General features: G+C 44.9%; 1 protein-coding gene across 5 annotated transcripts in view; it reads left to right on the top strand.

Moving 5' to 3' along the window:
* LOC139539573 (polypyrimidine tract-binding protein 3-like) overlaps nucleotides 1-17,483 on the top strand; it is a 127,410-nt gene that overhangs the window by 30,242 nt on the left and 79,685 nt on the right. For all 5 annotated transcript variants that reach the window (XM_071342661.1, XM_071342652.1, XM_071342644.1 and 2 more), the window contains one exon: nucleotides 15,271-15,440. In XM_071342661.1, coding sequence (XP_071198762.1) covers nucleotides 15,271-15,440 — 170 coding nt within the window. The remainder of the gene's footprint in view (nucleotides 1-15,270; nucleotides 15,441-17,483) is intronic.

Raw genomic sequence — 17,483 nt, 5'->3', positions numbered from 1 at the left:
GATTTTGCATTCTTCATCAAACCATTTGTAATTGTTGTTCATTTTCTTCGGTTTATTATTTGAGATTTTTTTATTTAATAGGGAAGCTGAGAGGTGAAATATACTGTTTAGGTTTTCTACTGCCAAGTTTACACCTTCACTATTACAGTGAAACAATTTGTCCAGGAAGTTGTCTAGAAGGGATTGAATTTGTTCTTGTCTAAATGTTTTTTGGTAGATTTCCACACTCTTTCCTTCCATCTGTAGCATGTCTTAATATTATTCAGCTCCTTTGACTTTGATGCCTCATGATTGAGTATTGATCTGTTCAAGTAGACTGTGATTTTGCTGTGATCTGATAGGGGTGTCAGTGGGCTGACTATGAACGCTCTGAGAGACTACCATAGGAGTCCCCTCGAAGCCTACCATTGACTATGTACATACCCAGCTTCCGACCGAGCTGCAGGAGTTGTGACCCGTTTTTGTTGGTTATGTTGTCGTAGTTGTGTCTAGGAGGGCGTATGGGGGAGGGAATGCTGTCAGCTCCAGGTAGGTGTTTGTCCCCCTGTGTGCTGAGGGTGTCAGGTTCTAGTCCAGTTCTGGCATTTAGGTCGCCTCAGACTAATACATGTCCCTGGGCCTGGAAATGATTGATTTCCCCCTCTAGGATGGAGAAGCTGTCTTCATTAAAGTATGGGGATTCTAGTGGGGGGATATAGGTAGCACACAGGAGGCCAATTTTTCTCTGAGATCATTTCCTTTTTAATTTCTAGCCAGATATAAAATGTTCCTGTTTTGACTAATTTAATAGAGTGGGTCAGGTCTGCTCTATATCAAATTAGCATACCCCCTGAGTCCCTTCCCTGTTTCACACCTGGTCGTGTGGTGGATGGGACTACCAGCTCTCTGTAACCTAGAGGACAACCAGTGGGTCTGTCTCCTCTATACCACCCACCTGGTAGTGTGGTGGATGGGACTACCAGCTCTCTGTAACCTAGAGGGCAACCAGTGGGTCCGTCTCCTCTATACCACCCACCTGGTAGTGTGGTGGATGGGACTACCAGCTCTCTGTAACCTAGAGGGCAACCAGTGGGTCCATCTCCTTTATACTAGAAGTTATGGAATGGCCGATTAATTAGGGCCGATTTCAAGTTTTCATAATAATCAGAAATCGGTATGACTGTCGTTGCTCCAACGTGTACCTAACCATAAACATCAATGCATTTCTTAAAATCAATACACAAGTATATATTTTAAAAACCTGCATATTTAGTTCATATTGCCTGCTAACATGAATTTCTTTTAACTAGGGAAAATGTGTCACTTCTCTTGCAACAGAGTCAGGGTGTATGCAGCAGTTTGGGTGTATGCAGCAGAGTCAGGGTGTATGCAGCAGTCAGGGTGTATGCAGCAGTCAGGGTGTATGCCGCAGTCAGGGTGTATGCAGCAGTCAGGGTGTATGCAGCAGTCAGGGTGTATGCAGCAGTCAGGGTGTATGCAGCAGTTTGGGTGTATGCAGCAGTCAGGGTGTATGCAGCAGTCAGGGTGTATGCAGCAGTTTGGGTCTATGCAGCAGTCAGGGTGTATGCCGCAGTCAGGGTGTATGCCGCAGTCAGGGTGTATGCAGCAGTCAGGGTGTATGCAGCAGTCAGGGTATATCTTCTCACGAGTCACCAACCCTGATCCGGTAGCACCCCCCCCCCCCCCCCCACTGAGTAGCATAGCTAGCATAGCGTCACAAGTAACTTGTAGCATCTAAATATCATTAAATCACAAGTCCAAGACACCAGATGAAAGATACAGGTCTTGTGAATAAAGCCACCATTTCAGATTTTTAAAATGTTTTACAGGGAAGACACAATATGTAAATCTATTAGATAACCACGTTAGCAAAGGACACGATTTTTTTACTCCCAGCAGCTTTTTCCTGCGTCAGTAGCTATCACTAATTCGACTAAATAAAAATATATATAGCCACTAACCAAGAAACAACTTCATAAGATGACAGTCTGATAACATATTTATGGTATAGCATAGTTTTTTTTGGGAAAAATGTGCATTTTTCAGGTATAAATCACAGTTCTACATTGCAGCTGCAATCTGAAATAGTGCTTACCCAGCCAGAACAATTACAGAGACCAACGTCATATAACTAATTACTCATCTTAACACATTTCAGAAAAATACAGCGTACAGATATTGAAAGCCCAACATCTGGTGAATCCAAACAATATTTCAGATTTATTAAATGTTTTATAACGAAAACAAAATGTAGCGCTAAATTAGCATAGCTATACCAGGCAGATTCGGCTAGGCGCCCACGGCCAGTTCACATGCACAACAGATATGATATAACATCGTAAATTGGGTCTTACTATGGCTGATCTTTCATCAGAATGTTGATCAAAGTGTCCTTTGTCAAGATGAGTCGTTGGTTCCGTTCAGAATTGTTCCTTTCCCACTCCATTTAGCACAGGTACTGGTCGAGTGGCACGGATCTCTCAAACGTAAATAAAATCAGACAACGGAACACCACAAAACTCCCGAAAAAATTCAAATAATCTGATTAAACTATATTGAAAAAACATACATTACGATGATCTGGTCACATGTATCAAACAAACTTCGAGACGGAGATAGTTTTCATCCATAATGGCCGCACAACAGAAGACAATCGCAGCTATAAGTCGCACGATTTAGACAACCGGAAGTTGTCGGTCACGCCAAAGAATTAGCTCTCATTTCACGTCAGTCCCAGATAAACAAGATATTTTTCCTCTGACGTCCTCTTGACACCCAGAGGAAGGCCAATGAGGTGTGTTTCGGGTCATAGGGGGCACGACCATATATAGGCAGAGCGTTGAAGCTGGCATACACATCTTGCTTTTTTCTTCTTGGTCATGGAAAGTGCTGTCAAATGACTTCTGTATCACTCAGAGACAAAATTGAAACGGTTTTAGAAACTAGAGATTGTTTTCTTTCCAATGGTATTATTTATATGCATATAGTAAGAGCAATAATTGAATAAGAGGCAGTTTAATCTGTAGAGCAAATTATGCTAATGGGAAAATAGCACCCCCTGTATTCTCAAGAAGATATGCAGCAGTTTGGGTGTATGCAGCAGTCAGGGTGTATGCAGCAGTCAGGGTGTATGCAGCAGTTTGGGTGTATGCAGCAGTCAGGGTGTATGCAGCAGTCAGGGTGTATGCAGCAGTCAGGGTGTATGCAGCAGTCTGGGTGTATGCAGCAGTCAGGGTGTATGCAGCAGTCAGGGTATATGCAGCAGTTTGGGTGTATGCAGCAGTCAGGGTATATGCAGCAGTTTGGGTGTATGCAGCAGTCAGGGTGTATGCAGCAGTCAGGGTGTATGCAGCAGTCAGGGTGTATGCAGCAGTCAGGTTGTATGCAACAGAGTCAGGGTGTATGCAGCAGTTTGGGTGTATGCAGCAGTCAGGGTGTATGCAACAGAGTCAGGGTGTATGCAGCAGTTTAGGCCGCCTGGCTCGTTGCGAACTGCGTGAAGACTATGTCTTCCTAATAACAAAGACAGCCAACTTCGCCAAACAAAGTTTAATCGGTATCGGCTTTTTTTGGGCCACCAATAATCGGTATCAGCGTTGAAAAATCATAATCGGTCGACCTCTACTCTATACCATGTTTCTTGTAGGATGACAATGTCATTATTTCTGATTTATTTGGTGAAGTCCAGGTTCCTGCTCTTTAGGCCAAAGGCAGATGACCTCAGACCTTGTATATTCCAGGATGAAGATAGTAAAAGCTTTGTGTTCCATAGTGTCTAGTGGTGTTTTCGTGTGGTTTAGGCCCGGACCATCACAGTAGGTGTGAGCAGATCATGTTGAGCATCTGATACACACCTCTTAGGTTGTAGGATGGGGGTTGGGCCTGTTGCGCAGTCTCTCTCTCTCTCTCTCTCTCTCTCTCTCTCTCTCTCTCTCTCTCTCTCTGTCTCTAGTCTCTCTCTCTCTCTCTCTCTAGTCTCTCTCTCTCTAGTCTCTCTCTCTCTAGTCTCTTTCTCTCTCTCTCTCTCTCTCTAGTCTCTCTCTCTCTCTCTCTCTCTCTCTCTCTCTCTCTCTCTCTCTCTCTCTCTCTCTCTCTCTCTCTCTGTCTCTAGTCTCTCTCTAGTCTCTCTCTAGTCTCTCTCTCTCTCTCTCTCTCTCTCTCTCTCTCTCTCTCAATTCAATTCAATTCAATTCAATTCAATTGACTTTATTGACATGGCAAGTTATTATTACTTACATTGTCAAAGTATACATATCGAAAAATTTAAATAAAATATATATGTATATATATACACAAAATATATATATATTTATATATAAATAAATGGTGGGATTAACAGCAATAATAATAGTAGTAGTGGACATGGGATTACCATTAATAACAGCTACAACAACAATATTAATCAGAACAACAATACATTAAAGCAACAGTAGTAGACCAGTGTCAACATGACTGAGAAGACACATGACCTGGTACGAAAGACAAAACAAAACTAAGCTAAATGGGAAATATTATCAACATTACTTAGCATTTTTCACTGGCTGTCCCTCAGGCTGTGGCAGGAGGACACATATTTGGCTGCCAAAACTGCACATTTTGGCTTTTCACCCAATAAATATTTGAATTTTTCTTCATCTTTTATAGTTTCAAATTCTTTGTATTGAATTATAATTTTTGGAAAGAAATATGCTCTTAGGTCTGAGTATTTGTCACAGTGTAGTAGGAAATGCACTTCTGTCTCTACCTCTCCCCTGGAGCAGAGTGAGCACAGCCTGTCCTCCCTGGGCAGCCAGGTTTGTCTGTGACGACCGGTCTCTATAGCCAGACTGTGCTCACTGAGTCTGTACCTAGTCAATGTTTTCCTCAGTTTTCTATCAGTCACAGTGGTCAGATAGTCTGCCACCATGTACTGTCTGTTTAGAGCCAAATAGCATTGAAGTTTACTTTGATTTTTTGTGGTGTCTTTCCAATAGGTTATATATTTTTCTTTTTGTTTTGTGATGATTTGGTTGGGCCAGATTTTCTGAGGGCTGTCCCGAGGCTCTATGGGGTTGGTTTGGGTTGGTGAACTGAGCCTCAGAACCAGCTGGCTGAGGGGACTCTTCTCTGGTTTCATCTCTTGACATTGTAGAGCTGTGTGATGGAATGTTTTAGGGTCACTTGTTTTTAGATGGTTGTAAAATTTGATGGCTCTTTTTTCTATTCGAATGAGGAGGGGATATTGGCCCAATTCTGCCCTACATGCGTTATTTGGAGTTTTTCTTTGTACTTGCAATACAGTCTTGCAAAACTCTGCATGCAATACTTCAATTGGATGTTTGTCCCATTTAGTAAATTCATTATTAGACAGCGGACCCCATACTTCACTGCCATATAGAGCAATTGGTTCTATAACTGATTGAAAAATTTTGAGCCAGATTCTAATTGGAATTTCAATTTTGATGTTCCTTTTAATGGCATAGAATGCTCTTCTTGCTTTGTCTCTCAGCTCATTCACAGCCATGTGAAAGCTACCTGTGTTGCTGATATTTAGTCCTAGATATGTGTAGTTTTTGGTGTGTTCTAATAGAACTGTGTCCAAATAGAATTTATATTTGTCATCCTTATTTCCGGACCTTTTTTGGAATATCATTATATTTGTTTTTTTTAGGTTAACGGTCAGAGCCCAAGTCTGACAGAACCTGTGAAGATGATCTAGGTGTTGCTGTAACCCCTCTTTAGTGGGAGACAGCAGCACCAGGTCATCTGCGTACAGCAGACACTTGATTTCAGTGTTGTGTAGGGTGATACCAGGTGCTGCCGATTCTTCTAATGTTTTTGCTAATTCATTAATGTAGATGTTAAATAATGTTGGACTTATTGGGCAGCCCTGTTTCACTCCCCGCCCCTGAGAGAAGAAGTCTGTTTGCTTGTTGCCAATTTTAACCGCACATTTGTTTTTAGTGTACATTGATTTAATAAAATCATATGTTTTCCCTCCAATACCACTTTCTATTAGTTTATAAAAAAGACCTTCGTGCCAAATTGAATCAAATGCTTTCTTGAAATCTACAAAACACGAGTAGATTTTGCCTTTGTTTTGGTTAACTTGTTTATCAATTAGAGTGTGGAGGGTGTAAATGTGGTCTGTTGTACGATAATTTTTTTGAAATCCAATCTGGCTTCTGCTCAGGACGTTGTGTTCGTCAAGGAAATGATGTAGTCTGCTATTTATAATACTGCAGAGAATTTTCCCCAAGTTGCTGTTAACGCATATTCCTCTGTAATTATTTGGGTCAAATTTGTCTCCATTTTTATAGATTGGTGTGATCAATCCCTGGTTCCAAATATCGGGGAAAATACCTGCAGTGAGGATAATGTTGAAGAGTTTGAGTATAGCCAATTTGAATTTGTGGTCTGTATATTTGATCATTTCATTTAAAATCCCATCAGCACCACAGGCCTTTTTGGGTTGGAGATTGCATATTTTTTCCAATAATTCTTCTTCTGTAATTTGGGTATCCACAGGATTCTGATAGTCTTTGACTGCTAATTCAAGGATTTGTAATTTATCTTGTATATCTTTTTGTTCTGGGCTCTTTGTTATATTGCTGTAGAGGTTTGCAAAGTGATTTCTCCACATATCCCCATTTTGGATAGCCAACTCCTCATGATGAGGTTTGTTTAATTTATTCCAATTCTCCCAGAAGTGGTTTGATTCTATGGATTCCTCAATTCCATCCAGCTGATTTCTAATGTGCTGTTCCTTTTTTGTTCTTAGGGTGCGTTTGTATTGCTTCAGTGTTTCCCCATATTGAAGGCGTATATTTTTGTTGTCTGGTTCTCTGTGTTTTTGATTAGATATATTTCTCAATGACTTTCTTAGATTTTTGCAATCATTATCAAACCATTTTTCATTATCTGTTATTTTTGGTTTGCTCTTATGCTTCTTTAGATTAGCCAAGGAGGCTAATTTGTCAAATATAAAGTTTATGTTCCTAACGGCCAAATTTACACCTTCATTGCTGAAGGAGAATGTTAAGGCTAAAAAGTTGTCCAGGAGAGATTGTATTTTTTGGCTACTAATTGCTTTTTGGTAGATGTCTGTACTGTTTGCACTCCATCTATAGGCTTGTTTAGTACCATGTAATTTATTGGGCCATGATGCTTCATGGTTGGGTTCTGCTCTTCTCAGATACACTGTGATTTTACTGTGGTCTGAGAGAGGTGTTAGTGGGCTGACTGTGAAGGCTCTGAGAGACTCTGGGTTTAGGTCGGTGAGGAAGTAGTCTACAGTGCTGCTGCCAAGGGATGAGCTGTAGGTGTACCTACCAAAAGAGTCTCCTCTCAGCCTGCCATTGACTATGTACAGACCCAGTGTTCGACAGAGCCTCAGGAGCTGTAATCCATTTTTGTTTTTCACTTTGTCATAGTTGTTTCTGTGGGGGTATGTGGGGAGGGAAAGGTTATTGCTTCCTGGTAGGTGTTTATCCCCATGACTGTTAATAGTGTCTTGTTCTTCTGCTATTCTAGCATTCAGGTCTCCACAGACCAGTACGTTGCCTTGGGCCTGAAAGTGACTAATCTCTCCCTCTAGAATGGAGAAGCTCTCTTCGTTGAAGTAGGGTGACTCTGAGGGGGGAATGTATGTGGCACAGAGGAAGACATTTTTATCTGTCAAGATAGCTTCCTTGTTGATTTTTAACCAGATAAAGAATTCTCCTGTTTTGATCAATTCGATTGAATGAATTAGTTCAGATTTATACCATATTAGCATTCCCCCTGAGTCTCTGCCCTGTTTGATTCCTTTTAATTTAGTGGATGGTATGATTATCTCCCTATAACCTAGTGGACAGCCAGTGGAAACATCACCTCTGCACCATGTTTCCTGTAGTACTAAAATATCAACATCATCAATTTCTTTCAGGAAGTCTGGGTTTCTGCTCTTTAGCCCAAAAGCAGAGGACTTCAATCCTTGTATATTCCAACATGCAACGTAAAAAGACTTCATAACTTTTTTTTTCTTCTCTTTTCTTTACCTTTCAAAATGAGACAAACACTCACAATCCAAGAAGAACCATTAAAATAGGATTTTTCAATTAAAGTAAACTCTTATTTTGCAAATGTGATTTGTTTATCATTTAGATAGAATTTGTGTCATGCCACTTGGGTGGATGTAGTGTGAGAATGGTGGAGTTCTTGTGCTCATCTTACCATGACCCTCGGCCCATCACATGTGAGCATAGTAGACTCAGCATTTGTTTAATGTCACTCATTTGGTTGGTGGGGGCTGGGCCAGTTGCTCCTCTCACAGCCTGTGCGTAGCTCTGCCTGCTGGGCTGTGGCTCCTCCAGGTGTGGGTCTGCGGTGGGGAGGAGGGGGGTGGTAGGCCTCATCTGGGTGGCTCTGAAGCTGGGCTGGGGTGGTCTGTGCTGCGCTGGCTGTGGTGGGCATTGAGGTTGGTGGTGCTGTGGTCGTGGCTGGGGGGTCCAGGGTGCTGGTCCGGGATGTTGTCTCGGTGATCTCGGCGGGGTAGAGATTGCTCCGCTGTTCCTGGGTGGAGAGTTCGGGCTGCGGTTTAAAGCGACGTCCTTGAGAGTCTTGGCAAGGATGGGGACTGTCTCCCTGTACAGGTGAACATGGTCATAGAGACAGTCCAGATCGAGGGTGGGATGGTGGGCCAGGTGTACATTGGGTCGCAGGGCACAGTCCCGGGATAGGCTGGCGTTTATTCTTTGGATTGTGGCAGGGTGGAAGTCCCTCCTCTGTAGAAGGGTTGACACTATGATTCTTGAGTTGGGGAAGATTGCGGAGGCCTTCTCAATCACTCCCCGTAGTGAAGTCGCCACCCTCTCCTGCTGAGCACGCAGGTCGTTGCTTCCGGTATGTATGATTATGTGGCTTGGCGACCCGAGATGGTTCTTATCAAGCAGCTCCATGGCACTTTGCGTTGTTGGGCACCACACCTTTCTCGTTTTGTGTCTAGGGAAAAGTTTCTTCTCCTGAACATACTTCCCATTTGAGTCCATTAACAGGACGATGTCAGCCAGTGTTTCTTCTGGACTGGGGGGGGCAGAGGGGGGGCTGGTGGGTGTTGGAGCTGGGGTGTGGCTGGTCTGTGTGGGTGCCACTGTCAGTGGGAGGCTGTTCTGTGGGTTGGGGAGGAGGGGTGCAGCAGCCAGGGCTGGGGAAGTCTGGCTGGTTGAGCTGGGCTCCTCTGCTGTGTGAGGGCAGGTCATAGGGTGGTGATCTATCTGCTCCTGCAGCCTGTCCTCTGCTCTCTTTCTCTCCTGCAGCTCCTCTCTTAGTGCGGTCAGCTCCTTATTGCTGCTCTGCCTGTCTTTTTGGAGCTCTCTCACCTCCTTTGTTAGATCAGCCAGCTCTCTCTTGAGTCCGTCTCTCTCTTGCTGAACCTCTTTCAGCTGTGTTGCAAAGCTGCTGTCCTGCTCTGTCCTCACCTTGGTTAGGAGCTCCTCTAAGGTGTGGTTGTCTGGTTGCTGTTTGCTCACGCTCTCCCTGAGCAGGACCACCTCCCCCTCCAGTTTGGTGAACTCATCCCTCATGGCAGCCATGGTGGTGAGGAGGGCCTGAGCCTGCTCTGCACTGAGGGGGTCGCTCTTCTCTCTCTCTCTCTCTCTCTCTCTCTCTCTCTCTCTCTCTCTCTCTCTGTCTCTAGTCTCTATCTCTCTCTGTCTCTAGTCTCTCTCTCTCTAGTCTCTCAATTCAATTCAAGGGGCTTTATTGACATGGGAAACATATGTTAACATTGCCAGTGCAAGTGAGGTAGATAATATACAAAAGTGAAATAAACAATAAAAATTAACAGTAAACATTTAACATACAGAAGTTTCAAAATAATAAAGACATTACAAATGTCATATTATGTATATACAGTGTTGTAACAATGTACAAATGGTTAATCTACAAAAGGATCAGCATAAATATGGGTTGTATTTACAATGGTGTTTGTTCTTCACTGGTTGCCCTTTTCTTGTGGCAACAGGTCACAAATCTTGCTGCTGTGATGTCACACTGTGGTATTTCACCCAGTAGATATGGAGGTTTATCAAAATTGGGTTTGTTTTCGAATTCTTTGTGGATCTGTGTAATCTGAGGGAAATATGTCTCTCTAATATGGTCATACATTTGGGGAAATGACACTAATTGTGTTATATTTTTGACATTTTGTCAGGAAATGCAGCTCCGTCTCAGGTTCTGCTGTTGTGCAGTGGGTTGCACAGCCTTTCCTCTACAGGGAGCCAGGTTTTCCTGTGTCTACCCTTCTCAATGGCAAGGCTGTGCTCACTGAGCCTGTACTTTGTCAAGTTTTTCTAAGGTTTTGATCAGTAACATGGTCAAATAGTTAGCCACAGTGTACTGTCAATTTAGGGCCAGATAGCACTGCATTTTGCTTTGTGTTTGTGCTTCTGTTTCTGTTTTAATTTGTTTTATTCTGATTGATTGGATGTTCTGGTCCTGAGGCTTCAGTGTGTTAGTAGAACAGGTTAGTGAACTCAGGACCAGGACCAGCTGGATGAGGGGACTGAGGCTTCAGTGTGTTAGTAGAACAGGATTGTGAACTCAGCCCCAGGACCAGCTGGATGAGGGGACTCTTTTCTTTGCTCAACTCTTGGCATTGCAGGGCTTGGTAGTGATATGAGAGGGGGTCACTGTATTTTAGATGTTTCCAAAACTGAATTGCTCTTTTTTGAGTTTTTATTATTAGTGGATTTTGGCCTAATTCTGCCCTGCATGCATTGCTTGTAGTTTTCCTCTGGACATGTAGGAGAATCTTACAGAACTCTGCATGCAGGGTTTCAATGGGGTGTTTGTCCCATTTGATGAAATCTTGTTTTGTAAGTGGACCCCACACCTCGCTGCCATAAAGTGCAATTGGTTCAATGACATATTCAATTCGTTTTAGCCAAATTTTAATCAGTATTTCAATTTGAATTTGTTTTTTAATGGCGTAGAATGCCCTGCGTGCTTTCTCTCTCAGTTCATTCACTGCCTCATTAAGGTGTCCAGTTGAGCTTATTTTTAAACCTCAGTAATTGTAGTATGTGCAGTACTCTATATATTTTGTACCAATTGAGAACTTTGGTCTAATTCCCTGAGATCTGGATCTTCTCTGGAAAATAATTATTTTAGTCTTTTTGGGGTGTTTACTGCCAGGGCCCAGGTCTGGCAGTACTGCTCTAGCAGGTCCAGGCTCTGCTGTAGGCCATGTGCTGTGGGTGGGACCAGTTCGTCGGAGCTACTCAGATCCCAAACAGCAAGTGCAAACATCTAAAAACAGACTAAATCAACTAGTTACTGACCAACAGAACAGACGACATCTCAAATGTCACTCTCTTCCCTCCACAGTGCATTACACATTACCTACCTCATTTTCACTCGCTGTATATAGATTTCCCTACTGTATTATTGACTGTATGTTTGTTTATTCCATGTGTAACTCTGTGTTGTTGTTTGTGTCGCACTGCTTTGCTTTATTCTTGGCCAGGTCGCAGTTGTAAATGAGAACTTGTTCTCGACTAGCCTACCTGGTTAAATAAAGGTAAAATAAAAATAAATAAATAAAAGCTCTGAACCAGGGACCATCAGGTCCCATTTTAGAAAACACAGCTTGTCTCAAAGTTCCTCGCTGAGGCAATAAGGACAGGTCTTATTTAGCCAGCTAGTGGTGGTAATACAATACTCATCATCATGTCATCGGGAACATAAGCAGGCCATGTTTTATGCCACCGACACAACCAACACCAATAATAATATAGCTGGAAGCAGCAATTAGGCACGACACAGCTACACCCACAGCGAAGGCAGGCCCAAACATCCATACAGACAGAATAGGAGTATACCAGTACACACAGGATTTCTTTCTCCCAAAAGGGTTCTTCAGCTGTTCCCCGTGGGAGAACCCTTTTGGGTTCCAGGTACATCTGTCTCCCTGTTTCTCTCTGTCTCCCTGTTTCTCTCTGTCTCACTGTGTCTCTCTGTCTCACTGTGTCTCTCTGTCTCCCTGTTTCTCTCTGTCTCCATGTTTCTCTCTGTCTCCCTGTTTCTCTCCGTCTCCCTGTTTCTCTCTGTCTCCCTGTTTCTCTCTGTCTCCCTGTTTCTCTGTGTCTCCCTGTTTCTCTGTGTCTCCCTGTTTCTCTCTGTCTCCCTGTTTCTCTCTGTCTCCCTGTTTCTCTCTGTCTCGCTGTTTCTCTCTGTCTCCCTGTTTCTCTCTCCCTCCGGGTCATCTGTCTCCCTGTTTCTCTCTGTCTCCCTGTGTCTCTCTGTCTCCCTGTTTCTCTCTGTCTCCCTGTTTCTCTCTGTCTCCCTGTTTCTCTCTGTCTCCCTGTTTCTCTCTGTCTCCCTGTTTCTCTCTGTCTCCCTGTTTCTCTCTCCCTCCGGGTCATCTGTCTCCCTGTTTCTCTCTGTCTCCCTGTGTCTCTATGTCTCCCTGTTTCTCTCTGTCTCCCTGTGTCTCTCTGTCTCCCTGTGTCTCTCTGTCTCACTGTGTCTCTCTGTCTCACTGTGTCTCTCTGTCTCCCTGTTTCTCTCTGTCTCCATGTTTCTCTCTGTCTCCCTGTTTCTCTCCGTCTCCCTGTTTCTCTGTGTCTCCCTGTTTCTCTGTGTCTCCCTGTTTCTCTGTGTCTCCCTGTTTCTCTGTGTCTCCCTGTTTCTCTCTGTCTCCCTGTTTCTCTGTGTCTCCCTGTTTCTCTCTGTCTCGCTGTTTCTCTCTGTCTCCCTGTTTCTCTCTCCCTCCGGGTCATCTGTCTCCCTGTTTCTCTCTGTCTCCCTGTGTCTCTCTGTCTCCCTGTTTCTCTCTGTCTCCCTGTTTCTCTCTGTCTCCCTGTTTCTCTCTGTCTCCCTGTTTCTCTCTGTCTCCCTGTTTCTCTCTGTCTCCCTGTTTCTCTCTCCCTCCGGGTCATCTGTCTCCCTGTGTCTCTATGTCTCCCTGTTTCTCTCTGTCTCCCTGTTTCTCTCTGTCTCCCCGTTTCTCTCTGTCTCCCTGTTTCTCTGTGTCTGCCTGTTTCTCTCTGTCTCCCTGTTTCTCTCTGTCTCCCTGTTTCTCTCTGTCTCCCTGTTTCTCTCTGTCTCCCTGTTTCTCTGTGTCTGCCTGTTTCTCTCTGTCTCCCTGTTTCTCTCTGTCTCCCTGTTTCTCTCTGTCTCCCTGTTTCTCTCTGTCTCCCTGTTTCTCTCTGTCTCCCTGTTTCTCTCTGTCTCTCTGTTTCTCTCTGTCTCCCTGTTTCTCTCTGTCTCCCTGTTTCTCTCTGTCTCTCTGTCCCCCTGTTTCTCTCTGTCTCCCTGTTTCTCTCTGTCTCCCTGTTTCTCTCTGTCTCCCTGTTTCTCTCTGTCTCTCTGTTTCTATCTGTCTCCCTGTTTCTCTCTCCCTCTGGGTCATCTGTCTCCCTGTTTCTCTCTGTCTCACTGTGTCTCTCTGTCTCACTGTTTCTATCTGTCTCCATGTTTCTCTCTGTCTCCCTGTTTCTCTCTCCCTCCGGGTCATCTGTCTCCCTGTTTCTCTCTGTCTCCCTGTCTCTCTGTCTCACTGTTTCTCTCTGTCTCCCTGTTTCTCTCTGTCTCCATGTTTCTCTCTGTCTCCCTGTTTCTCTCTGTCTCCCTGTTTCTCTCTGTCTCCCTGTTTCTTTGTGTCTCCCTGTTTCTCTCTGTCTCCCTGTTTCTCTCTGTCTTCTGTCTCCCTGTTTCTCTGTGTCTCCCTGTTTCTCTCTGTCTCCCTGTTTCTCTGTGTCTCCCTGTTTCTCTCTGTCTCCCTGTTTCTCTCTGTCTCCCTGTTTCTCTCTGTCTCCCTGTTTCTCTCTGTCTCCCTGTTTCTCTCTGTCTCCATGTTTCTCTGTGTGATTTAATGGAAGAATGATGGTAGACAGGGTGGGTGTGTCCATAGTTTGCATGCTGGGAATGTTCCTGTTTGTTTAGAGGAACAATGACAAGGCTTCCACAGGAGCACCGCTTGTCTGGCCAGGCTGCATAACACACACTGTTAAGGAGCACCGCTTGTCTGGCCAGGCTGCGTAACACACAATGTTAAGGAGCACCGCTTGTCTGGCCAGGCTGCATAACACACAATGTTAAGGAGCACCGCTTGTCTGGCCAGGCTGCATAACACACAATGTTAAGGAGCACCGCTTGGCGGGCCAGGCTGCATAACACACACTGTTAAGGAGCACCGCTTGTCTGGCCAGGCTGCATAACACACAATGTTAAGGAGCACCGCTTGGCTGGCCAGGCTGCATAACACACAATGTTAAGGAGCACCGCTTGGCTGGCCAGACTGCATAACACACAATGTTAAGGAGCACCGCTTGTCTGGCCAGGCTGCGTAACACACAATGTTAAGGAGCACCGCTTGTCTGGCCAGGCTGCGTAACACACAATGTTAAGGAGCACCGCTTGGCTGGCCAGGCTGCGTAACACACAATGTTAAGGAGCACCGCTTGGCTGGCCAGGCTGCATAACACACAATGTTAAGGAGCACCGCTTGTCTGGCCAGGCTGCATAACACACAATGTTAAGGAGCACCGCTTGGCTGGCCAGGCTGCGTAACACACAATGTTAAGGAGCACCGCTTGTCTGGCCAGGCTGCGTAACACACAATGTTAAGGAGCACCGCTTGGCTGGCCAGGCTGCGTAACACACAATGTTAAGGAGCACCGCTTGGCTGGCCAGGCTGCGTAACACACAATGTTAAGGAGCACCGCTTGGCTGGCCAGGCTGCGTAACACACAATGTTAAGGAGCACCGCTTGTCTGGCCAGACTGCATAACACACAATGTTAAGGAGCACCGCTTGGCTGAGCCGCATTCTATAAACTATGTATGTGTTTTGTCAAGTTCTGTCATTATTGATGACCCACAATCAACTGGGTGATATTCAATATGGCACAATATAGCGAAACGTTGTGCATTGGAAAGACAAAACCAACGTTTGTTATTGGACAAGTTCTGGTAGTCCCTCCCAGTTTCAGTCCCTTTTTTCCCCGTTCGGTGCCTAATTAATCATTTCCTTAAGTGTTCCCTCAGAATGTATCCTCATTTCCAGAAGGGGTTAAGCTGTGCCCTTACTGACTGCTGTTCTCTCTCTCTCTCTCTCTCCGTCTCTCTGTCGCTCTCTCTCTCTCTGTTCTCTCTGTTCTCTCTCTGTCTCTGTCTCTCTCTCTCTCTCTCTCTCTCTCTCTCTCTGTCTCTCTCTCTCTCTCTGTCTCTCTCGCTCACCCCCTCTCCATCTATCTCTCCCTCTCTCTCTGCTCTGCCCCCTCTACCCTCTCTCTCTCCCATCCTACAGCTAATGGCAACGATAGCAGACAGTTTAAAGGAGATCGTTCTCCCTGTGGTCCTTCCCGAGTCCTCCACGTCCGCAAGGTTCCCATCGAGGTGTCTGAGGCTGAGCTCATCTCTCTAGGAGTCCCCTTCGGTAGAGTCACTAACCTGTTGATGCTCAAAGGGAAAAACCAGGTAAGAACAGTCTCCTCTACCTCCACTTGTTCTCCCCCTGCCTCCACCTGCCTTCCTCTACCTCCCCCTGCCTTCACTTGTTCTCCCCCTGCCTCTCCCGGTCTCCCCCTGCCTTCCTCTAACTTCACTTGTTCTCCCCCTGCCTCTCCCGGTCTCCCCCTGCCTTCCTCTACCTTCACTTGTTCTCCCCATGCCTCTCCCGGTCTCCCCCTGCCTTCCTCTACCTTCACTTGTTCTCCCCCTGCCTCTTCCTGCCTCCCCCCTGCTTCCCCACATTCTGCTCAAGGACCCTTTCACATTCAAATGGAAATGTGAAATTTACACAAGAATAGAAAGACTCCATTTAATAAATACTCTGATACATAAATTATCCTGTCCTGTATTTGTCTGGCTTGATTGGTTCTATTAGGTATCAAAAGAGATGCAGTGGACTCCCAGCATTAATGTGTCCGTTTAGCTGAGAATGAGTCTTATTTAGTACAACACGAGTTTCATTTCCCCATAGTTGTGTCTCTTAAAAGGTGCAAAACTTGCATTGGAATGAATGGGGGGAAAAATGACATTGTAGATGTTAACATTTATAACATTGTGACTATGGGTGTTTCTAGGATTTGAAGACATTGAGGGGGCTTAGATCAAAGGGGGGGGGGGGGGGGGGCATCCTCGGCTGGCAAACGAAATAATACGTGAGCAAGATTTAGGTATCTTCACATTTCTTATGCAGGCAACGAGGACAATGGTCACTGAACTTATTAGCAAATATCCTTTTGGCTGTAAACGTCTGAGGGGATATGTGCTTCAGTCAGGAAAAAAACGTTCTCACATCTCTTCGGTCTCAGCTAGCTAGCAAACCAGTAGCTACCAACGTGGCTAGCTTGCCAAGCTAGCTACAGAACCAAAACCCATCAAATACACTTGCTGGAAATAAACAGATTTTCCTAATATAATGACTTATATCAACATCCTTAGCTTGCCCATTCACTAATTATATTAATTTATAACACAGACTGTCACCCAGTAGCTTAAGAATGCAGAGTGCTATCGCTAGCTTATTCGCATTAGCCAATCCTTATGCTGAGGGAAACTAGCTAGTTAGCTACCACCAATCCTTATGCTGAGGGAGACTAACTAGTTAGCTACCACCAACCCTTATGCTGAGGGAGACTAACTAGTTAGCTACCACCAACCCTTATGCTGAGGGAGACTAACTAGTTAGCTACCACCAACCCTTATGCTGAGGGAGACTAACTAGTTAGCTACCACCAACCCTTATGCTGAGGGAGACTAGCTAGTTAGATACCACCAACCCTTATGCTGGGGGAGACTAGCTAGTTAGCTACCACCAACCCTTATGCTGAGGGAGACTAACTAGTTAGCTACCACCAACCCTTATGCTGAGGGAGACTAACTAGTTAGCTACCGCCAACCCTTATGCTGAGGGAGACTAACTAGTTAGCTACCACCAACCCTTATGCTGAGGGAGACTAGCTAGTTAGCTACCAACAACCCTTATGCTGAGGGAGACTAGCTAGTTAGCTACCACCAACCCTTATGCTGAGGGAGACTAACTAGTTAGCTACCACCAACCCTTATGCTGAGGGAGACTAGCTAGTTAGCTACCACCAACCCTTATGCTGAGGGACACTAACTAGTTAGCTACCACCAACCCTTATGCTGAGGGAGACTAGCTAGTTAGCTACCAACAACCCTTATGCTGAGGGAGACTAGCTAGTTATCTACCACCAACCCTTATGCTGAGGGAGACTAAAGCTAGTTAGCTACCACCAACCCGTATGCTGAGGGAGACTACTAACTAGTTAGCTAGTTAGCTACCACCAACCATGCACAAACCTGTGGCTAACTCTGCTGCACTTTGACTTTCTGGCTGCCCTTCCCTCTCATTCACTACCTCCTCTTCTGCCCTCTCATTCACTACTTCCTCTTCTGCCCTCTCATTCACTACTTCCTGCTCTGCCCTCTCATTCACTACTTCCTGCTCGTGCCTTCTCATCCACTACTTCCTGCTCGTGCCTTCTCATTCAC

Source organism: Salvelinus alpinus, chromosome 1 (genome assembly GCF_045679555.1).
Source record: "Salvelinus alpinus chromosome 1, SLU_Salpinus.1, whole genome shotgun sequence".
Classification (NCBI taxonomy): Eukaryota; Metazoa; Chordata; class Actinopteri; order Salmoniformes; family Salmonidae; genus Salvelinus; species Salvelinus alpinus.
The sequence above is the reverse complement of the archived record's forward strand: the minus strand, read 5'-3'. Positions and strand labels throughout refer to the sequence as shown.